The sequence below is a fragment of the Durio zibethinus genome, chromosome 8 (assembly GCF_047325235.1).
Source record: "Durio zibethinus cultivar Kanyao isolate XHJ-2024 chromosome 8, ASM4732523v1, whole genome shotgun sequence".
Classification (NCBI taxonomy): Eukaryota; Viridiplantae; Streptophyta; class Magnoliopsida; order Malvales; family Malvaceae; genus Durio; species Durio zibethinus.
In genome coordinates, this window is record NC_143169.1 from 25,352,133 (window position 1) to 25,369,713 (window position 17,581).

Consider the following 17,581-nt stretch of genomic DNA (forward strand, 5'->3'; position numbering starts at 1 on the left):
TTGAAACTTAACAACCATCAATATATTTAATCGGCTTAAAAGGAACTGATTAATGGGTTAAAAAGGAAAACTGAAAGGCAATCCTACAGCTTATAATAACGTCATTCCCAACCGCTACACGTAGATGCCGTAAGCACCTAATCATTTGTTCCATCCCACACGCAATCCCTCCGTTTCTCTTCTGCTGCAAACAACACCACACCCACTGCACGACATTCAAAGCCGCGTTTCACTTCTCTTGCAATCGTAAGTCATTATTATATTTTATTTGTTTTTTTTTACGAATAAACTTTCTTATTTCTTTCTTTTTCCTATAATTTGCACTGTCAACATAATAGAATTTTTTATGACTTTGGAATGAACTAAGGTAAGAAGCTCTCTTGGGTTCTTTCAGTTTTCGTTCTTGATCATATCTTTCTTGTGCTGTTAGCGTAGTTGCTTTGTTGGTTGCTTAAGAAATCAGGTAGAACTAAAGGATAATGATAAAGTTTCTATATTTTTCGTTTTTGATGATGAAGAAATCATAAAGTTCATGGTTTTCTTTCTGGGTATAAGAATAATGTTAAAATTTTGATATTTTTCGTGTTTGATGATGAACAAATCATAAAGTTCATGTTTTTCTTTCTGGGTATCTTTCATTTCCTTTTTCTATAATGATTTCAATTAGGTTGGATTCATGTGGTATGACGAAAAATAGAATCTTTATTAATGATGTACGGATATCAATCTGAATTTTGTTTTTGTTGAATCAATTGTTTGGCAGTGAATAAAAGGCTGGTTCTCTTTGCGCGTGTCCCGATCTCTTCTCCAATCCTCCATAGTCAAACACAAAACCGCTTTTTATTTGATCCCAAGTTGACCCGTTTATTCAATATAATAACCAAGTCTTGCCTAAATGGAGGTTAAGCTATGGAACGACAAGCGGGAGAGAGAAATGTATGAGAATTTTGCAGATCTGTACGCCATTATCAAAGCAACAGAGAAGCTTGAGAAGGCTTATGTGAGGGATATTATTTCATCATCTGAATATGAAACTGAGTGCCAAAAGCTTATTGCGCATTTCAAAACCTTAGCTTCTACACTCAAAGACACAGTCCCTAGCATTGAACGGTTTGCAGATACATATAAAATGGATTGCCCGGCTGCTATAAATCGTCTGGTGACCTCTGGGGTGCCTGCTACTGTGGAGCACCGGGCTGCTGCTGCTGCCTCTGCTACTACCTCAGCTGCCATTGTGGCTGAATGTGTGCAGAATTTTATTACTGCCATGGATTCATTGAAACTCAACATGGTGGCAGTTGATCAAGTTCATCCTTTGTTGTCTGACCTCTCAGCATCACTTAATAAGCTTGGTATTTTGCCACCTGATTTCGAGGGGAAGACAAAAATGAAGGAATGGATTTCAAGATTGTCGAAGATGGGGGCGGCAGATGAGTTAACAGAGCAGCAAGCTAGGCAGCTCCACTTTGACTTGGAATCTTCATACAATTCATTTATGGCAGCTTTGCCTAATGCTGGCACATGAAGCAATCCAATATACGTTATTTGTGTTTGTTGCTGCAAACTTGTGGGTTCCCGGTGAATTCTGCAATGGATTTTTAAGTTGGTAACAGTGTATACGTTTTGGGAATTATTGGATTTTTTAAGCTCAAGATGTTATTATGTGCCGATTATGGAGAGATTCTTTATGGTATCATTCTGTGAGAATGAATTTGTGCTTTGATTTGGTTCTGTAAGCCTATTGTTTTTGCCATGGTAGTTTATTTTTCATTATGCGCGAGTGATTGTTGTCTTGTATGTTAATAGTTTATCCAATATATCAGAAAGTTTTGAAATCCAGTATAATACCATTCAAGGTCAGGCATTCTTTTTCATATACGAATGAGCAAAACAGTGAAATTTGATTTAAAAAAGGGATGTCAAACAGCTGTTTTGAACGAGGTCAATTTAACATCTGAATATGTCATTCAGCCAACGTTGTTGACACAAACTAGCTCTCCTTTTGGAACCCTTGATGGGATAGAAGAATCAAGAATGCTCAATGGTGAAGGAATTTCCTCTACTGTCATTCCCAATTGTGCTATTTTTGTGATAGAACTCGTCTAGGACTAGGACACTGCTTTCTCACGTGAAAAAAAAAAACAATAGTTTCTGAGAAACTTGCTATATGTACGATCTAAACTGAATTTTGTTAGGCTGAAAATCAGAATACATCTCAAGAGGGATTTTCCCCTCTTCCTACAATAGATTTATAATTGTTGGTAACAGTGGTAAGAGGAGGACTATAACGAGGACAGCACCAGCAACTATTGCTATACATGTCCACTTCCTCGAGTCCTTCTGATATTCCCTAGCCTCCTGAAGGTGATCGGTTCCTCGTCTTACAAAGGAACTAGCATAAGCGACATGACTTTCAATGTCGTTGAGTTGGTGACCCTGAGCTTCCACAAGGGCAGCCATGTCCAGAAATATCTGATGGAGTTCAATCAAATTCTTCTCTATCTCCTTAACAGCATCATGTCTTTCTTGAATTTCTGATATGGTATCCATAATCTGACCTCTTCCTTGTTCCTGAATGGCCCTTTGCAGAAAGCTTTCGCTCTCACCACTTGATATCAAATTCTCAATTGTGTCTTCATCAGCCTTCTGCCCCGTGATCGTAAAATACCTGCGTTCCACTGTTTCTTTATATTCTGATTGCATTCTTGATCTCAATCCTTGAAAATCATCCATCAAGTCTTTCAGCTTCTTTCCCAAACCACTAACCACTGAGGTTCTGGTTCTATCTGCAGATGATCCAGGACCACAACCTGGAACGTTTCGACTAGCTGCATTGGAGCGTTCTAAACCTTCAAGCTTTCCCTTGATGATTTTGACTCTTTTAAGCACCTGCTCAACATCGGTGTCCATTCGGGCACGTAGTTGTTTCATGGTCTTTGCATTGTGGACAGTTTTGCTTTCTTCATTGGCTTCTTGTAATCCCTTGTACAAGCGTTCCACATTTTTCATGTCTTCCTTTACATTCTCAACATCTTCAAAGAATTTATCCAGATTAACGCTCTCATTTCCAGCTTCCACGTCGTCCAGGTAGGCTTGGTGCTTCAGTTCTGTATATTTCTTGAACGAACTTGAGATCAAATCATTCATCTTGACAGAACTTTACAAATTATTCCTTCTTGAAATGGCTACTTATTTTTTTGGGTAAATATTTATGAAGTTTACCCCGAAGGATTGATGAAGCTGTGTTTGAACTAGTCTAATATTAATCTGTAATGTCTTTCTTACTGCATTTGGAATTTCAGGGAAACATGGGGCTTTGTCTTTCTCTTCATCAACCGCAATCGGCAAGTGAGGGAGGAGGTGACAAAAGGAAAACTGTCATCAATCCAGGAACAGGCTAATTTCTCTTATTTTTGGCAAGAAAGAAGGTATTAGAGGCACAAGGTTATTTGAGAATAGCTAATCTAAAAAAAGGCAGACCATTCAGTTAGTTTGAGAACAATCCATGGCACTTCTCTTTTCAGTGGATACCAAGATAGCTTGGTTGACCTGGTCATCCTTTTTTATCCATGAATCCATCACAATCCTCTTAAGCAGCAAAATGCCCGTGTTCAATCTATTCATCACGTCCATTTCTATCTATTCCATCTCCAAGTCGCCAATTTTTAATCCATCCAGGTTTAGACCTTGAATCTAATCCTCTTAATGCTGATTTGGAATCCTTAAATTTGACCCCAGCAAAGTAGCAGCTTATGTCTTGTCACTTGGCATAGTTCAAACCCCTTAAAACATGTCAGAAACTAGTTGATACGATGGATTTTTTTCTTTCATTTCTCTGCACAACCTACTTAAACAATGGCTCCAGTGTATAGAATTCTTTTTGAAAACGAAAATCACAATTTTTCTTTTTGATGAAAAAATCACATGATTTTCAGTTTACCAGTCAATCTAGGACAGGTTTGAAGATTATACTCCATTACCCTTGTGCACGCTCTTCGATCTGACTAGATGAAATATCACACGCAAGGCAATAAAACAATATAAAATCAACAGAATGCAATTTCTCTTTTACTGACTGGAAAAGCAGGCACTTAATTTACGTCCTCGATTCTTCTCCAAGTGTAGCAGGTGAGCTCCTAACATGAACTAACATAGCTTCAACCTCTACCCCAATGGGCTATATTTGCATCATCAAAGCCCTTCCCCATTTTTTTTTTTCAGTGGTTGGGCATCCTCTCACATTAGTGTGGAGAGGATGACAGTAAAAAAACCAATCACCCAAACTGGATAGCCGTGAAGAACAATGCCGATGTGGATATACGTGTAACCAAAACTGTACCGCCCTCAACAAGATAGTGATTATTTGTTAATGGTCAATGTAACATATGGTACGTTGATCTACCTAGTGGCTGATGTGGGTGCAGATGTTTTAATAGAGAAAACTGCAGGATGGTCCCTGTCAGCATGTTGATTACTGGCTCCAAGGTTGACACTGGTGGTGATCTTTTCTCCTTCTGTGCCTCCACGAGGTTGTGTCTGAGTAACTTCTGAATTACTATTGCCGCTAGAGCTCAATATACATTGCTGCCTAAGGTACCTCTCAGTGGCATCTTGAAGCAATCTCATCGTAATGCCAGAATCTGAACCAGGTGATAGCTCTTCTTCTCGCTCTGGCTGGATATTCAAGTCAATTTGACCTTTAAAAGTTGAAGTTGAGGATTTTACTCTGTTAGGATCATCATCTGAACCCTCAGTGATAACTTTTTTTGGGTTTGGACTGCCATATCCTGCATTAGTACAGGGGAGAGGGTCATCATCCAATACTTTATCCTGCAATGAAAGTTGCTGCTTCTTGCGCGTCGTTTCTTCTTCTTTTTGTGACTGTTTCTTCTCACGCTGCAGCATGAGGGTGCGGAAGCGTCTCTTCACTGATTGGCAGACATTACAAGTACATGTCTCCTTGTGTTTGGGGCCCTTCCCACTTGGGGGCTGAATGCATACAATACATGAGCAACCAGGTCTATGCCGGGGGTGCTTTGTTGTGGCCTGAGATGAAGCAGGGAGAGCCTTACCCTCTCCCAAGATAGCTAGGTTGGCAAGAGCATCCAACCCCGCTAAAGCATCTACATTTTCTGGTCCCTGTTTAGCGGCCTTCATTTTGTTAAAAGCAGCTGTCAATCACAATCACAAGACCAATTTGCTAATCTCACAATGGGAAATGAACAACAAGAATCAGCATTTTACACAACAAACATAATCAAGAAATCAAATTCATTCATACTTTGCTCCAGTTCAGTCATACAAAATGTAAGTAGTATTTTGTTTTCTTCAAGCAACAAATACCTGGATTACAGTGTGGCAGCAGATTTTCCAGCTGTTCTGTTGTCAATTCTTGACTGGCTGAACAAAAAGATCTGCCAGCATGGTAGATAAAAAACGCAGTCAAGCAATGCCCACACAAAAACTAATTTTAGTGTTTTTCACTTTTTTTTTTCCAGGGTCCTTTTTCCTTTCATTTCTCTTTTTTGGCAGGTAGGGCATTAAATTGATTTGGTTGAGAAAGTTAAACAGCACATTTACATGTTGCCTAGAAATGAAAATGTATGACCGTATTTAGCATTATTTGAGCATCCTAGCAAAAGACGGCATTGGCAAAATAGAGAAAAACACTCGAATGAGTGCTTACTTTTCTGGATCCCATGAGTTACTGGAACATGTCCACTTCGAAGGAAGAAGAACATTGGAAGGCAATCTACGCCACTTAAAACAATCTTCGCATTGAGCCCACTGAATATTTTCCCTGCCACAAAAGAAACAGACATTGGTATTTGCTTGGTTTACAACAACTCTAGCTTCCTAAATGGCCAACAAACTGAGTAATCTTTGGACTTTATTTTCATTATGATTTCACAAAATATTTGAATAAACCCACCAAGGTGTCAACCATACTGTAAGTACAATAGAATATTTCAATATTATACAGGAATTATAGAGATTTCAACAAAACCACAAAATTAACCAAATCACAGTCATGTGCTAAGTTAATCAATTTTTCTTTAATATAAAGCTTGGACATCCAAAAGAAAGTGATTTACCCCAAATTATCAGTTGCTAATAATGTTGGCTTCCCAAGAACTGGTGCATCCTGTTATTAACAAATACAACAAAATTGAGAAATTCTGGAACAATTACGGAAAAGAAAGAGAGAATCCCCTAGAAAGGGATACAATTTATGGAATATATAATGTATCAAAATACTACTAATAGGCAACCCAAAAGTAATAAATTGATTTAATTAGTAAACAATAAACACCATCACATTCTAGCAAAAGAAAAATGAACAGTCAGTGACAAAAAGGGATTACATCTTTAAGAAAATAAAAAACTGAAAAAGGCTAGAATGAGAGAATGAATATGTTCTTGCATCTAATTATTCTGGATCTGCGGTAGCATCCGTAAAAAACTAACAATATAAAGGTTCTTGAGCAACCCTATATGGCTTCGTCAAGGTGTATCAATCATAGAAATTCTTAGATATACATGTTACAGGAGTTTACTTTGCCAATAAATGAGAAACAAATACCACAATGACGAAATATAACTGGCTTCCATTGCTGCCACTTACAATCAAAAGTGATTTCAATCACAACAGATATTACAAGTAGCGAAAAAGAGAAACAGATTAAATAAAGAAATCCCATACCTCATATTCTTCAAACTCAAAACCTTCAATCACTACAACACCGGCTACATGATTAGGAGGGGGACAGAGTAGCCCTTGAGCTTCTTCCCATGTTAGTTTCAGCACAATGAGGTCTTCATTATCAATTCTTAGGTGCTTGCCCTTTGAACCAAGCGTGCCATCCTTCCTCTTTCTGGAAACTGCTAGTTTGGTTCCTAATGCTTCCTTTGCTATGTATCCTGACTTATCCACTTTTGACCATGAGGAAGGATCTGCCACTTTAGCCTGGTTGATTTGTAGAAAACCTATGTGAATCTGAGTAATCTCTAAAATAATTAATAGTTAAGTAATATCACCAGTTTTAGGTTTTGAGACACTAACATCTCCATGTGTAGAAACTCCACTACTATTTTTGGCTTCATTGTCCTGCCAATGAAAACACATATAAATGTATTTAAATTGCTATTTGAATCTGTTGAGTCAATGGAGGCTACACAAAAACTAAATTTACAAACAATCAAATATAACTTATGGAAAGAAAAACATTTATCATAACCAATGAATATGTTTTACCATGATTGTAATACCCCAGCCCAAATAATAATTGGGCTAGACTAATACTAAAGCCCATCAGTTTATTAAGACATTATTTAGTAAAAGAAAAAGGGCTAAAGTATTACATGAAAAAAAACCTAACTATTGTGAAACAGAAAGGAAATAGAGTTCTTCTTCCTCATCTTCCTTAGGGTTAGAGAATATGAAAAATCAAGTTGGAGATTCACAATCAGAGGCTACAATCAAGTTAATCCCTTAAAGGTGAGTACATACCCTCTTTTTATTTGAAAGAAATATCAAGTTGATTGCTATTATTTGGAGTTGAAGTTTTGAGAGAAAAATCAAGAAAAATCATGAAATCCTTCATTAATCTTGATGATCTATTTAGATAAATTACTAGGCTTTGTTTATTTCATGTTCTTAAGATTTATTGATGATTATTGAATGGAGTTTAAAGGTTGAAAGTAAGGATTTGAGTTTTTAAAGATTGAAGGAGAAATTCTGTTTTTGGATGAGATGTTGTGATCTGTAATAATGAATTAAAATAGAATTTTGTATTAATGGATAGATTATTGTTGTGATTATTATATATCATTGGAAAGCATGTTGAATGTAGTTTCTAATGAAACAAACGAAAGTCAAATCCGAGTTTTCTATGAAGAGTTGTCTAATTTTAACTTAAGGATATGCAGGTTGTAAGACAACAGCATCAAGGTTGAATTACGAAATTTTCCTTAATTTGTATACAAGGATTTACAGATTAAGCCATATATGTTTGGAAAGCTTATTGAGTCTACTTTCCAATGAAATAAGCGGAATTGAATTTGGAGTTTCCTGTGAATAAATATATAATTTTCATTAGAAGGTATACAGGCTATTTGGCAGCAGTATATGACGTGGATTTCAAAATTTGTTATAATTAATCTACAAGGAATTACGAGGTGTGCCATATATGGTTAGAAAGCTTATCAAGTCTAGTTTCTAACTCATTAAAGAGAGCATAATTTCGATTTGGATATATTGAGATATGACTGTTTTAATGAAAAGAGGTCAGGCTGCCAATATTAATTAGTTAAGTTAACCCTTGTGTAACTTAGTTGATTTTTGTATACATGGTCCCAAAAAAGGTTGATTAAATTCTGATCTGTTGAAATGATCTTGGATAGGCTATTAATTATTTTGAGGGAAAAATTAAGTGGTGGAATCGAATGGAGGTAAGTAGAATCTCACACACTTTGCTTGTTTTTGAATCTATGTATATATATATGTTTCTAAATGAAAGAATGTTTTATTTCATTATTTTCCGTGTATGAAAATAGGATCAAGCATATGATTATTTTGTGTTTTTCTATATAAATGTTGGATCACGCTTATGAATGAAATGAGAAAATGATTTATGTTTAAAGAATGATTTTATGATAGCTACGTTTTTATATCCCTGGGAAGTGGGATCATCGACACCAGAACTTAGTTCTACGACCCTGGCTAACGGGTTATAATAGTTAACAATGATCATGAGAATAAAATTGTCGATACGGCCAATGTCACGGGTTATAACAGTGACCGTAGCTAACGATTTGAATGATATCGATTTGATTGATAATGATGATTTATGATAATGATGATTTACGATGATTTTTAATGATTGATCCATGATTTGGTTTGATTATGATATTTGAATGATTGCATATTTTGCAATGATTTATGAAATGACATATTTTGACATTGAGTTATGAATTTATGAAATATTTGACAAAACGATGATTTTGAAATATTTCGATATTATGATTTGATGAATGTTTTGAATGATCTATATGATGTGTAAAAAAATGATGCTTGATCTGGTAAGGTGTGTGAACCTATACTTACTGAGCTGTTGTTTGCTCATTCCCTTTTTACTTTTTCTTTACAGATGACTAAGTGATAAGTTTGGTTAGTCTTGTGTGAAGCTAAAGGATGAAATGGGTAAGATTACTTAATCGTCGGAGAATATGTTAGCCAATGAGATTTTAAGAGACAATTTTGTATTTTATATGGTTTGTATTTGGATATATAAAGATGTATCATCAGTTGGATTAAAGATATAAATTTTACTTGGTAGATTATTTTATTGAAGAAGTTTAGAATGTTTAAGAAAGAAGGCTTCGTATTACTTTGAGATTTTCTTCAAGGTAATATGGCCGTGTTACGTCTTGATCTCGGGGCGTGACAATGATAGATTTGTAATTGCATCCTGAATTGGAACTAAGAAGAAGGGGAACAAAAGCCTTTATATGAACCAGTTGTATTGCATGTTATCTTAGCTCTAGAGCATACAGATGCACAATCAGAATATAAGGTACTAAATTATTGTGCAAGCCCAACCTGCTCAGATGCTGAAGCAGTTGAAGCCTTTCTGAAACCCATGACCAACTTCCCTCCAGGCTCTAACCGACTAAATGTTACTGAGGAAACAACATAACCATCAGTTTCAAAACAGAAGTCTCAAATCATGATGCATCACAGGAAACAAAGCATATGCACAAGGGTGAGAAACACACAATTGCTGGACAACCAAAAATGAATAGGGCAATAGGCAACACAATTAGACCCTGTCATTAACATATATATGAACTGGTAAATCCAAGGAGCAATTAAAAGAAACCAGAAAAATTCTAAAGAATAAAACTGACAGAGGAGAGGCATAGATTAAGCTATAACTTGAACATGGCAGACTTTGGGCCTCATAGCACAAAACATTGAAATCTCTATATCATTGTATTCCAGTGATGTCAATTTGTTACCTACATCACCCGCTTGCAATTGCATATTCTGTATGCAAGGAGTAACCCCCTCTAAAACGTACATTCTGCTATTATTGTTCGGCCAGAAGCGGAACTGAAATATCCATTCCTTTCCTTTTGAATCCTGGACTTCAAGAGGTAAACCTTCGGGCTGAGATATTGGTGGGAAATAGGCCTGTCTCATGATGAGTGCAAATTAGTATGTGAGATTAATCTAGGTAACAATTGATGAGCAACTAAGGTGCACGACACCAAACACAGGCTTATATTTAACCTCAACAAAAGAATCATTAAATTACTGACAGTACAAAACCAGATGAAAGCATCCAGTAAAAAAAAAATGAAGGATGCGAAGTGAGACCAAACATGCATAAAGTCAAAACCTGCTACATTGCCACAAAATAACAAACTAGAGAATTGATGTAAGCAAAAACTTTTTACTGCCAAGCTTTTTATGACCATCAATCTGTAGATTTTTATTGCAGAGCTATGAAAACAACAAATGCTGATCAAATTAAAAACTCTTAAGTAGGTAAGAGCAATGACTCACCTCTGCACATTTTTTGGGCAGCACTAGACGTCCGATTCGCCCAGTATCACTAGCACTCAACATTTTCTCAAACAAAGGAGTGATTACAGAATTTGAACTTAAATATGGTTAAGTATAACCATAACACAATGTAATTAAAGAATGGATTTAACTGACATATAGGTACTAACAGTTATGCGATTAAAAAATCTTTTAGACAATAATCCAACTTTTCAGAATTGTTAGTGGAGGCTTATTTCCCCAAAATTAATATAGAATAAAAGACTCTCATGCAAGAACAAAGCTTGTTTTTAAAAATTAATTAACTTTGCAAAATCAATTATTATGAGTAAATGACCTTGTATGTTCAATGCAATTACAAATTATCAAGAATGCCTTATAAAATCAAAGGATACTCTCCAGGTATTTGCTGCAGGTCTTGCTCTGTAAACCTAGGCCAATAACGAGGAAATAATTGATTCCTTCCACGGCCATCGGGTCGAGGCCTCCCATCACGAACCTGAGTTTCACCTGATGAGTGAAGCCTATTATGTAGATTACTAGGAAATTGCTTGACCAGTGAAGATTGGGGGTTTGGTTGCAAATGAGTGCTGGAAACCCCAATTTGACCATTTGCTTCATCTGGAGATGTATAAGGTACAGCCAACACAAATGATGGATTAGACTCCTCCTTCAGAGAAGGCTGCTGAGATTTAGTTAAACAAGAACTATGCCGCTCCTCACAATGGATTCCTGGACAACAAATAGTTCACAAGAGGTTCAGCAGGCATCAATAAGTTGTTTTTACAGACAATTTTTGCAGAACAAAATGTGTGTCCAAGCATCAGTGTAGACATCCACATCTTACATACACAGGCATTAATGTTCCCAGGTATATGTTTCCTAAGACTACCATGATTGATACAGGGAAAATTTTTCTGAACCTGTATCTCCATTCTCATGTATATCATGTGCACCAAGCTTCAGGGTTCCATTCATTAAACTTTCAGAAAAGTCGTCGATTTTCTTCATTTCCAGGTAAGGAGTAGATAATCTTTTGGAGATGTTTAGTCTGTCCATACCAGTGTATAAGTCAACTTCATAGGGCACTCTAGAATGCAACTCAGGCTGAGGAGTCAAAGAATTGAACAAAATGGGGGCTTGCCTCCAAGGTACAGGACCTGAACCACCTAGCTGACTCCAACCTTTTGCAGAATAGTCTTTAAATCTCTCAGACAAAGATGAGTGGAAGAGCAAAGAAGGTGGCCACGAAGTATTTGACCCCTGAGATGAAAAGTGAAATAACAAGGTTTATAACATATTCCACAGCCAAGGAATCCTATTGACTAGGAAATATGGTTGAAGCCGCAGAAAACCTCAACTCAAAGGTAAGAGAACATCTGCTAGAAAAAGGATGTCTTTTGTTCATACATGATCACAAAGTAACAAACAATGGCAGATTATGCCCCTATTCTTAAAAGTAACATTTCCAATCTAAAGTCTAAAAACAGATACAGGAAGAGACACATCAGAATAACATAGTAAATCATCCATGCTCACCAAAACAACATTTTTCCTCGCACATGCTATGCATTCTATTCCTCCAGCATCCAACAGAGTAAATTCATGAACTGAAACAATGCATCCGCAATGTACCCGCTGCGGAGAAAGAACCTTTGTAAACAGAGGTAAACTCACTAAAAAGAATCCAAAACTAAAACTAGGGAAGATCAAAGCACACACTCTATATCATAGCACCAAATTATAGAAAGTAAATCAACTTTAATAAATGTTTCTACTAACCTTCCCACATGACTCACAGTTCCTCCAACCCGAAGCATTCAAGTGAAACACATCACAAAATCTTCTCTCCTCAAAAGCAGAACTAAGTGACAAACAGCTTAATTCAGATTATAACATGGCAATAAATAATGAAATAATTCACTTTAAAGACTCCGCATTTATTAAAAAAAAAAAGTTACTGATTTTTAGTAAAGTATTTTGAACATTTAATTCAAGTGAACAAATTTCCCAAATTAACCTCTGGGACAACCCTAAAAGGACAACATTTCGGCAACTAAACTTAATTTCAAACTAAATAAAACAAACAAAATAAACAAAAAAAGAAAGCGGCTAAGTCAACAGAGAAGTGAAACTCACGCGCATCGGTCACAGAGCTCAGCCAACTCTCCCGTTCGCAACCGCCACCCTTTCGTCGGTCTTTCCGATTTCAAGTGATTACAGTCCGAATTGAAGCAAATCTTAGAAGCCGAAGCTGCCCCCGAAGTCAACGTCATCCTATTATTGCTTTCTTTTTTCAAAACTTCAAAAAACCCATACGTAAATTCTAAGCTTTTTCTCTTCATGAAAAACAACCAACGAAGAAAACTATAAAAACAGCAAAAAAAGATTGGTTGAGGCTGATCTGCACAATCATGATGAATAAGAGAGAAAGAATGGGGTTAAAGGTAGGGGCCTTAGAGAGAGAAAGGGCCAAAATTTAAGTGAGAGCAGAGAGACATATAATCAACCCAAAAATAAAAAGAATATAAATGCATTTTTATAGTAATAAATAAGTACTTTGTTCAACTCTTGTTTTGTACTTTGGTCATGCATTTTCACGTAAGGTACTTTTGCTTTTATTCCTTTTTTTTTTTTTTCTAATATTACTCCAAAATACCATTTTTTTTAATGATTTACATCATTCTTGTATATATTCACAAGAAAAACCTTTCTTGATCTTTGGGTTGAGAACAGATGACAGTAAAATTAAATATTATAAAAATGAAAACTTTATAAGATTAAAGTCCAAGTTCTCAATTTGGTAATCAAATATGGAATTGTAAGATGTTTGCTTGCCAAACAGAGCAATGAACTGGAATTTTTTTTTTGGCCAATAGCAATGAACAGGTATTGGGGATTCTTTCAATTGATTCAATACGGCCTCTAATTTCAAAACCTATCTTCAATGGGAATAGAGAAAAAATAAAAACTATAGAATCATAGGGTAGTAGTCTTTGACAATTGGTGCTCAAACTAGTTTTGTTTTCTAGCTTCAAGGGATATTTTTCCTCAAGGAAACAGAATATATTCTTTCCGACGAACAGTTGTAAACTGTTTTTTTTTTTTTTGTCAAAAACTTGAATATTTCAGGATATATATTTATGGAAGCTAAAGGGAAAACTCTGGAACATCAGCGGTGAAGATAAATGAAGTGGAGGAGAGAGGACAAGAACAGATTTAAGATATTTTGGTTTGCGACGAATACTATAAGGCAAACATTTGAATCTGGACCACATCTAACAATGTTGCTTTCCTTGTTGTCTCTTTCCTGGGAGAAACCCTTGCAATGTAGTGGTCGATGATGGACAGCAGAACCGTAAAAAAAGAGTGCGCGAATGCAAAATTTCAGTACAGGACAATATTATTACTTGTATCGAATTTTGATCTCAAAGTATTTTTAAAAAAATAAAAAATTGATGATTAAAAGCAAAAACAGATAATTTTTATGTTTGTATTTTAATATGTAAATCAAAATAAGTATAATAAATAAATAATAAATAAATAAAAATAAATTGAATTTATCTTAATGATACTTAAATCTTTATATTTATAAATAAATGATAAAAAATTATTAAAAAACAATAAAAATACTACTAAATTGATGTCACATAAATATCAATATTACTTTTAATTATTTATTAAAAATTTCTTACATAAAAAAAATCATTATACCCTTGACCACTAAATGACCCAATAATTACCTTATTATGTACACTAGTGAACGTGGATACTCAGACCGGGGTATAGTAGTTTTGTACTTTATATGTTTTCAGCAAGCATGTGGCTATAATGTTGAAGTTCACTACGTTGGAAGAGCATTTGTCTATGTGTAGTATCTAACAGTGACTGATCAGGTCGTCGAAGAAGAGTAGGGTCAAAGCTAGAACATGAACAGTGAGAGTCCTGTTGAACGAAAGAAGGAAAATCCCAGCTCCTGTACAAATGACATGGCCGTACAAATGCTGTCAGAATGCGGGAAGCCCATATCCAAAGGCCGAAGTGACGTCAACTTTTTGGGTTCAAAGACAAAATACCAAGGGCCTGTCTCGAAGGATGTACTGGACTGTATTAGTAAGCCAAAAATTACTTCAATCCAAAGTTAATCTTCTTTTTTTTTTGTTTTTTCTTATGCAAAACATCGGTTGGTGGAGCCTCCTAAAGTCGAGAGCTATCTGTTCGCTGCAATGGAAGAAGAGTACGAATAGGAAGCACTGGAGCAGCTGTCAAATCCCCGAGGCCGCGACATAAAGAAGAGAGCCCTCAAGAACAAAGCCCTCTTCGTTTCTTTCAACGAGAAGGATCTAAGGTACCAAAGCACAGGCGCAGTCCGTGCTTTATTTTCATCATAGATAGTTTTTTCATTTTCTTTTTGAAGAAAAAAGCGAACCTTTGGCTTTGCTTCGTATTGATAATCGGTGATAAGGGATTACCTGACTGGGTTCCACAAGAGGAAGAAGAAGCGAAGAAAGGAAGCCCAGAAGAAGCAAGAGGAGGCTGAACGCCACAAGCGTATTGAACAGCGCAAAAAGGTTCATCCTTTTTTTTAAAGATTCAATTTTGTTTAACTTTTTTGGTACAATTCCGCTTATTTCGATTCAAATGTCTTCAAACTGCGACTATTATTGTTAAATTTACTCTTTTTGCCTTGGTTATTGTGTTAAATTTGTATAATTATGGCTGTTGAAGCATTGCTTGTAATTATTACTGTAAATTTATCCATGGAACTAAAGGAAATAAGTTCATTGCTTTTTCTCAGTTGCCCTATATTTACAAATATAAAGTACTTATCCGAGGCATTGCAATATAAACTTTATGGGATTAGTTACTAAGTTGGCCTTCGCCCCAGGAGCCAGTTTGAAAGGATTATGACCATTCATCTGCTAATTAGATTCAAATAACAAGCATGTTGAATGGGGAATGTTGTGCTTCTAATTCATTCTGACATCTGTTTACTTTCCTGGGCAATCAAGGGTATTTGACAGCAGGAAACTTTTCAGTTGCTGACACCTGTTCAAAATGCAATGAGATTATATAATGAATTGGGAGATACCACTGCGAGTTCATATGTGTGCTAATGTGCTAATTATATCCTAGTAGATTCTTGTTTTTCTTGGAGGTCATGTTGATCTTCCATGGTTGTCACTCATTTTAATTTTTTTTTCATTTAACTTTGTCTTTTTTGTTTATTGCACATACACTGCTACTTATATGTTAATATTTGGTTTCTCATCTAGCTTGAAAACAATCTTAAGTTAGTTCTTTTGGTTGATGAATTCTTCAGAGAAAGTTAGAAAAAGAATTTGCCTTATATGGGGGAGTACCAGCCAGCACAGTCTAAGGATCTGATGAAAGTGATGAGAACAATGAGCAGGATGAAGAAAGAGAGCCAACTGCATCAATTTCTCATATTTTTCTAATCATACAAAGCTGATGGATTTACAAGTTACTATAATGCTTCATTGAGAAAAATGATTTACAAGTCTTTTATTGTTCATATTGCACTGTGGCTTTTCTTTACGACGCTGGCCTGAACCTCCTGTTTTATTTCTTCTTATGTGGTTGGGTTTTGTTTACTGGTGGAGGGGACAACAATGTATGATAGTGGCAACATTACTGTCACTTTGACAACTAGTGATATTTCTCGCGGGTAAGAAGAAGACTTTACTAGCAAAAAGATGCATATGGCAATGCTCAGATCAGTTGGAGTTGATAGAAAACACAACTTACCTGTGAGTAAAAGTAAACCATTCAAGAAAGTTGGTACACAAAAGATCTAAGCCACCTAGTAAAAGAGGCAGAAATAAGGGGAACAAAAGGAACAAGAACATCCATTAATTATCTTGAACAAAATTTTTTCTAGTCATGGATACGAGGTGTTCTGTAACATGGAAGAATGTAATACAGGTTTAGCAAGCCACACATCAGCAGACATCGTCTGCTTGGATGGTTGCGATGTCTTATTGTCTCAGCACGTGGCAAGTAACCTGTTGACTTTATCATAGTTTTTCGATTGCCAAAGCTGTATTTGTAGTACCTCAGCTGGTAATTGGATTAGATTAATATCAAAGTTTATCAATTTATTAAAATATTAATTAGTAAAAAAAAATTATTGAATTTTTGGATGAAAGAAAATTTAGTTATCGTGAAATAGAAAGGAAATTGAGTTTTACTTTTTCATCTTTTTTAAGATTAGAGAGCATGAAAAATCAAGTACAAGATTTAAAATCGGAGACTATAATCGAGTTAATATCTTAAATGTGAGCATATGCTATCTTTTTATTTAAGAGATATGTAATGTTGATTGTTATTATTTGGAGTTAAAGTTTTGAGAAAAAACTAAGAAAATTATCATTGAAAGAGAAATTCTATTTTTAGATGAGATGTTATGATTTGCAATAGTAAATAAAAATAGAATTTTGTATTAATGGATAGGTTATTGTCATATCATTATATATTATTGAAAATCATGTTGAATCTACTTTTTAATAAAATAAATGAAAGTTGAATCCGAGTTTTTCATAAAGAGTTGTCTAATTTTTATTTAAAAATATGCAGGTTACCTATTAACAGCAGCAGGGAGGAATTACGAAATTTCTCTTAATTTTTGTACAAGGATTTATAGATTAAACAATATATGTTTGGAAAGTTTATTGAGATTACTTTCCAACGAAACAAGCGAAATTAAATTTGGAGTTTCCTATGAACAAATACGTAATTTTTATTAAAAGGTATACAGGCTAACTGGTAGTAGTAGCATCTGATGTGGATTACAAAAATTATTATAAATTAATCTACAAGGAATTACGAGGTGGGTCATATATAATTAGAAAGCTTATCAAGTATAATTTCTAACGTATTAAAGAGATCTTAATTCCAATTGGATATCTTAAGATATGGTTGTTTTAGTGAAAAGAGCTCAAGTTATCAGTATTAATGAGTTGAGTTAATCATTGTTTAACTTAATTGTTT

At 35.3% G+C, this 17,581-nt stretch overlaps 2 protein-coding genes, 1 long non-coding RNA gene and 2 pseudogenes across 6 annotated transcripts; 3 read left to right on the top strand and 2 right to left on the bottom strand.

Moving 5' to 3' along the window:
- Positions 1–106: 106 nt before the first annotated feature.
- On the top strand, positions 107–1,736 carry LOC111278218 (vacuolar protein sorting-associated protein 28 homolog 2 pseudogene; annotated as a pseudogene). Of its 2 annotated transcripts, none has more exons than XR_016344159.1 (2): positions 107–246; positions 764–1,736. The product of XR_016344159.1 is annotated as a vacuolar protein sorting-associated protein 28 homolog 2 pseudogene, transcript variant X2 (transcript). The 2 variants fall into 2 exon arrangements; XR_016344158.1 differs by having other exon boundaries at positions 233–367.
- A 432-nt stretch (positions 1,737–2,168) lies between these two features.
- Positions 2,169–3,273, bottom strand: LOC111278217 (syntaxin-124 pseudogene; annotated as a pseudogene).
- Positions 3,274–4,041: 768 nt separating this feature from the next.
- Positions 4,042–13,680, bottom strand: LOC111278211 (B3 domain-containing protein Os07g0563300-like). Of its 2 annotated transcripts, XM_022864779.2 has the most exons (14): positions 12,710–13,680; positions 12,353–12,434; positions 12,110–12,208; positions 11,494–11,833; positions 10,966–11,302; positions 10,571–10,667; positions 10,021–10,195; positions 9,602–9,681; positions 7,064–7,108; positions 6,704–6,967; positions 6,096–6,145; positions 5,687–5,800; positions 5,344–5,414; positions 4,042–5,171 (listed from the first exon to the last, which is right to left on the bottom strand). In XM_022864779.2, exons 1-14 carry the CDS (start codon positions 12,913–12,915, stop codon positions 4,399–4,401), a joined length of 2,733 nt encoding a protein of 910 aa, XP_022720514.2. In that variant the 5' UTR covers positions 12,916–13,680; the 3' UTR covers positions 4,042–4,398. The 2 variants fall into 2 exon arrangements, with proteins under 2 accessions (XP_022720514.2, XP_022720515.2); XM_022864780.2 differs by lacking the exon at positions 12,110–12,208 and having other exon boundaries at positions 12,710–13,082.
- On the top strand, positions 7,368–9,287 carry LOC149517683 (uncharacterized). The gene is made up of 3 exons (XR_016344160.1): positions 7,368–7,498; positions 8,404–8,451; positions 9,150–9,287. It is a non-coding gene; the product is annotated as an uncharacterized LOC149517683 (long non-coding RNA).
- A 1,116-nt stretch (positions 13,681–14,796) lies between the features above and the next one.
- LOC111278654 (uncharacterized) lies at positions 14,797–16,583 on the top strand. The gene is given in 5 exon segments (XM_089764965.1): positions 14,797–14,918; positions 15,036–15,141; positions 15,894–16,015; positions 16,194–16,380; positions 16,382–16,583. Coding segments are annotated over 5 exon segments (603 nt in total). The 3' UTR covers positions 16,448–16,583.
- Positions 16,584–17,581: the final 998 nt, after the last annotated feature.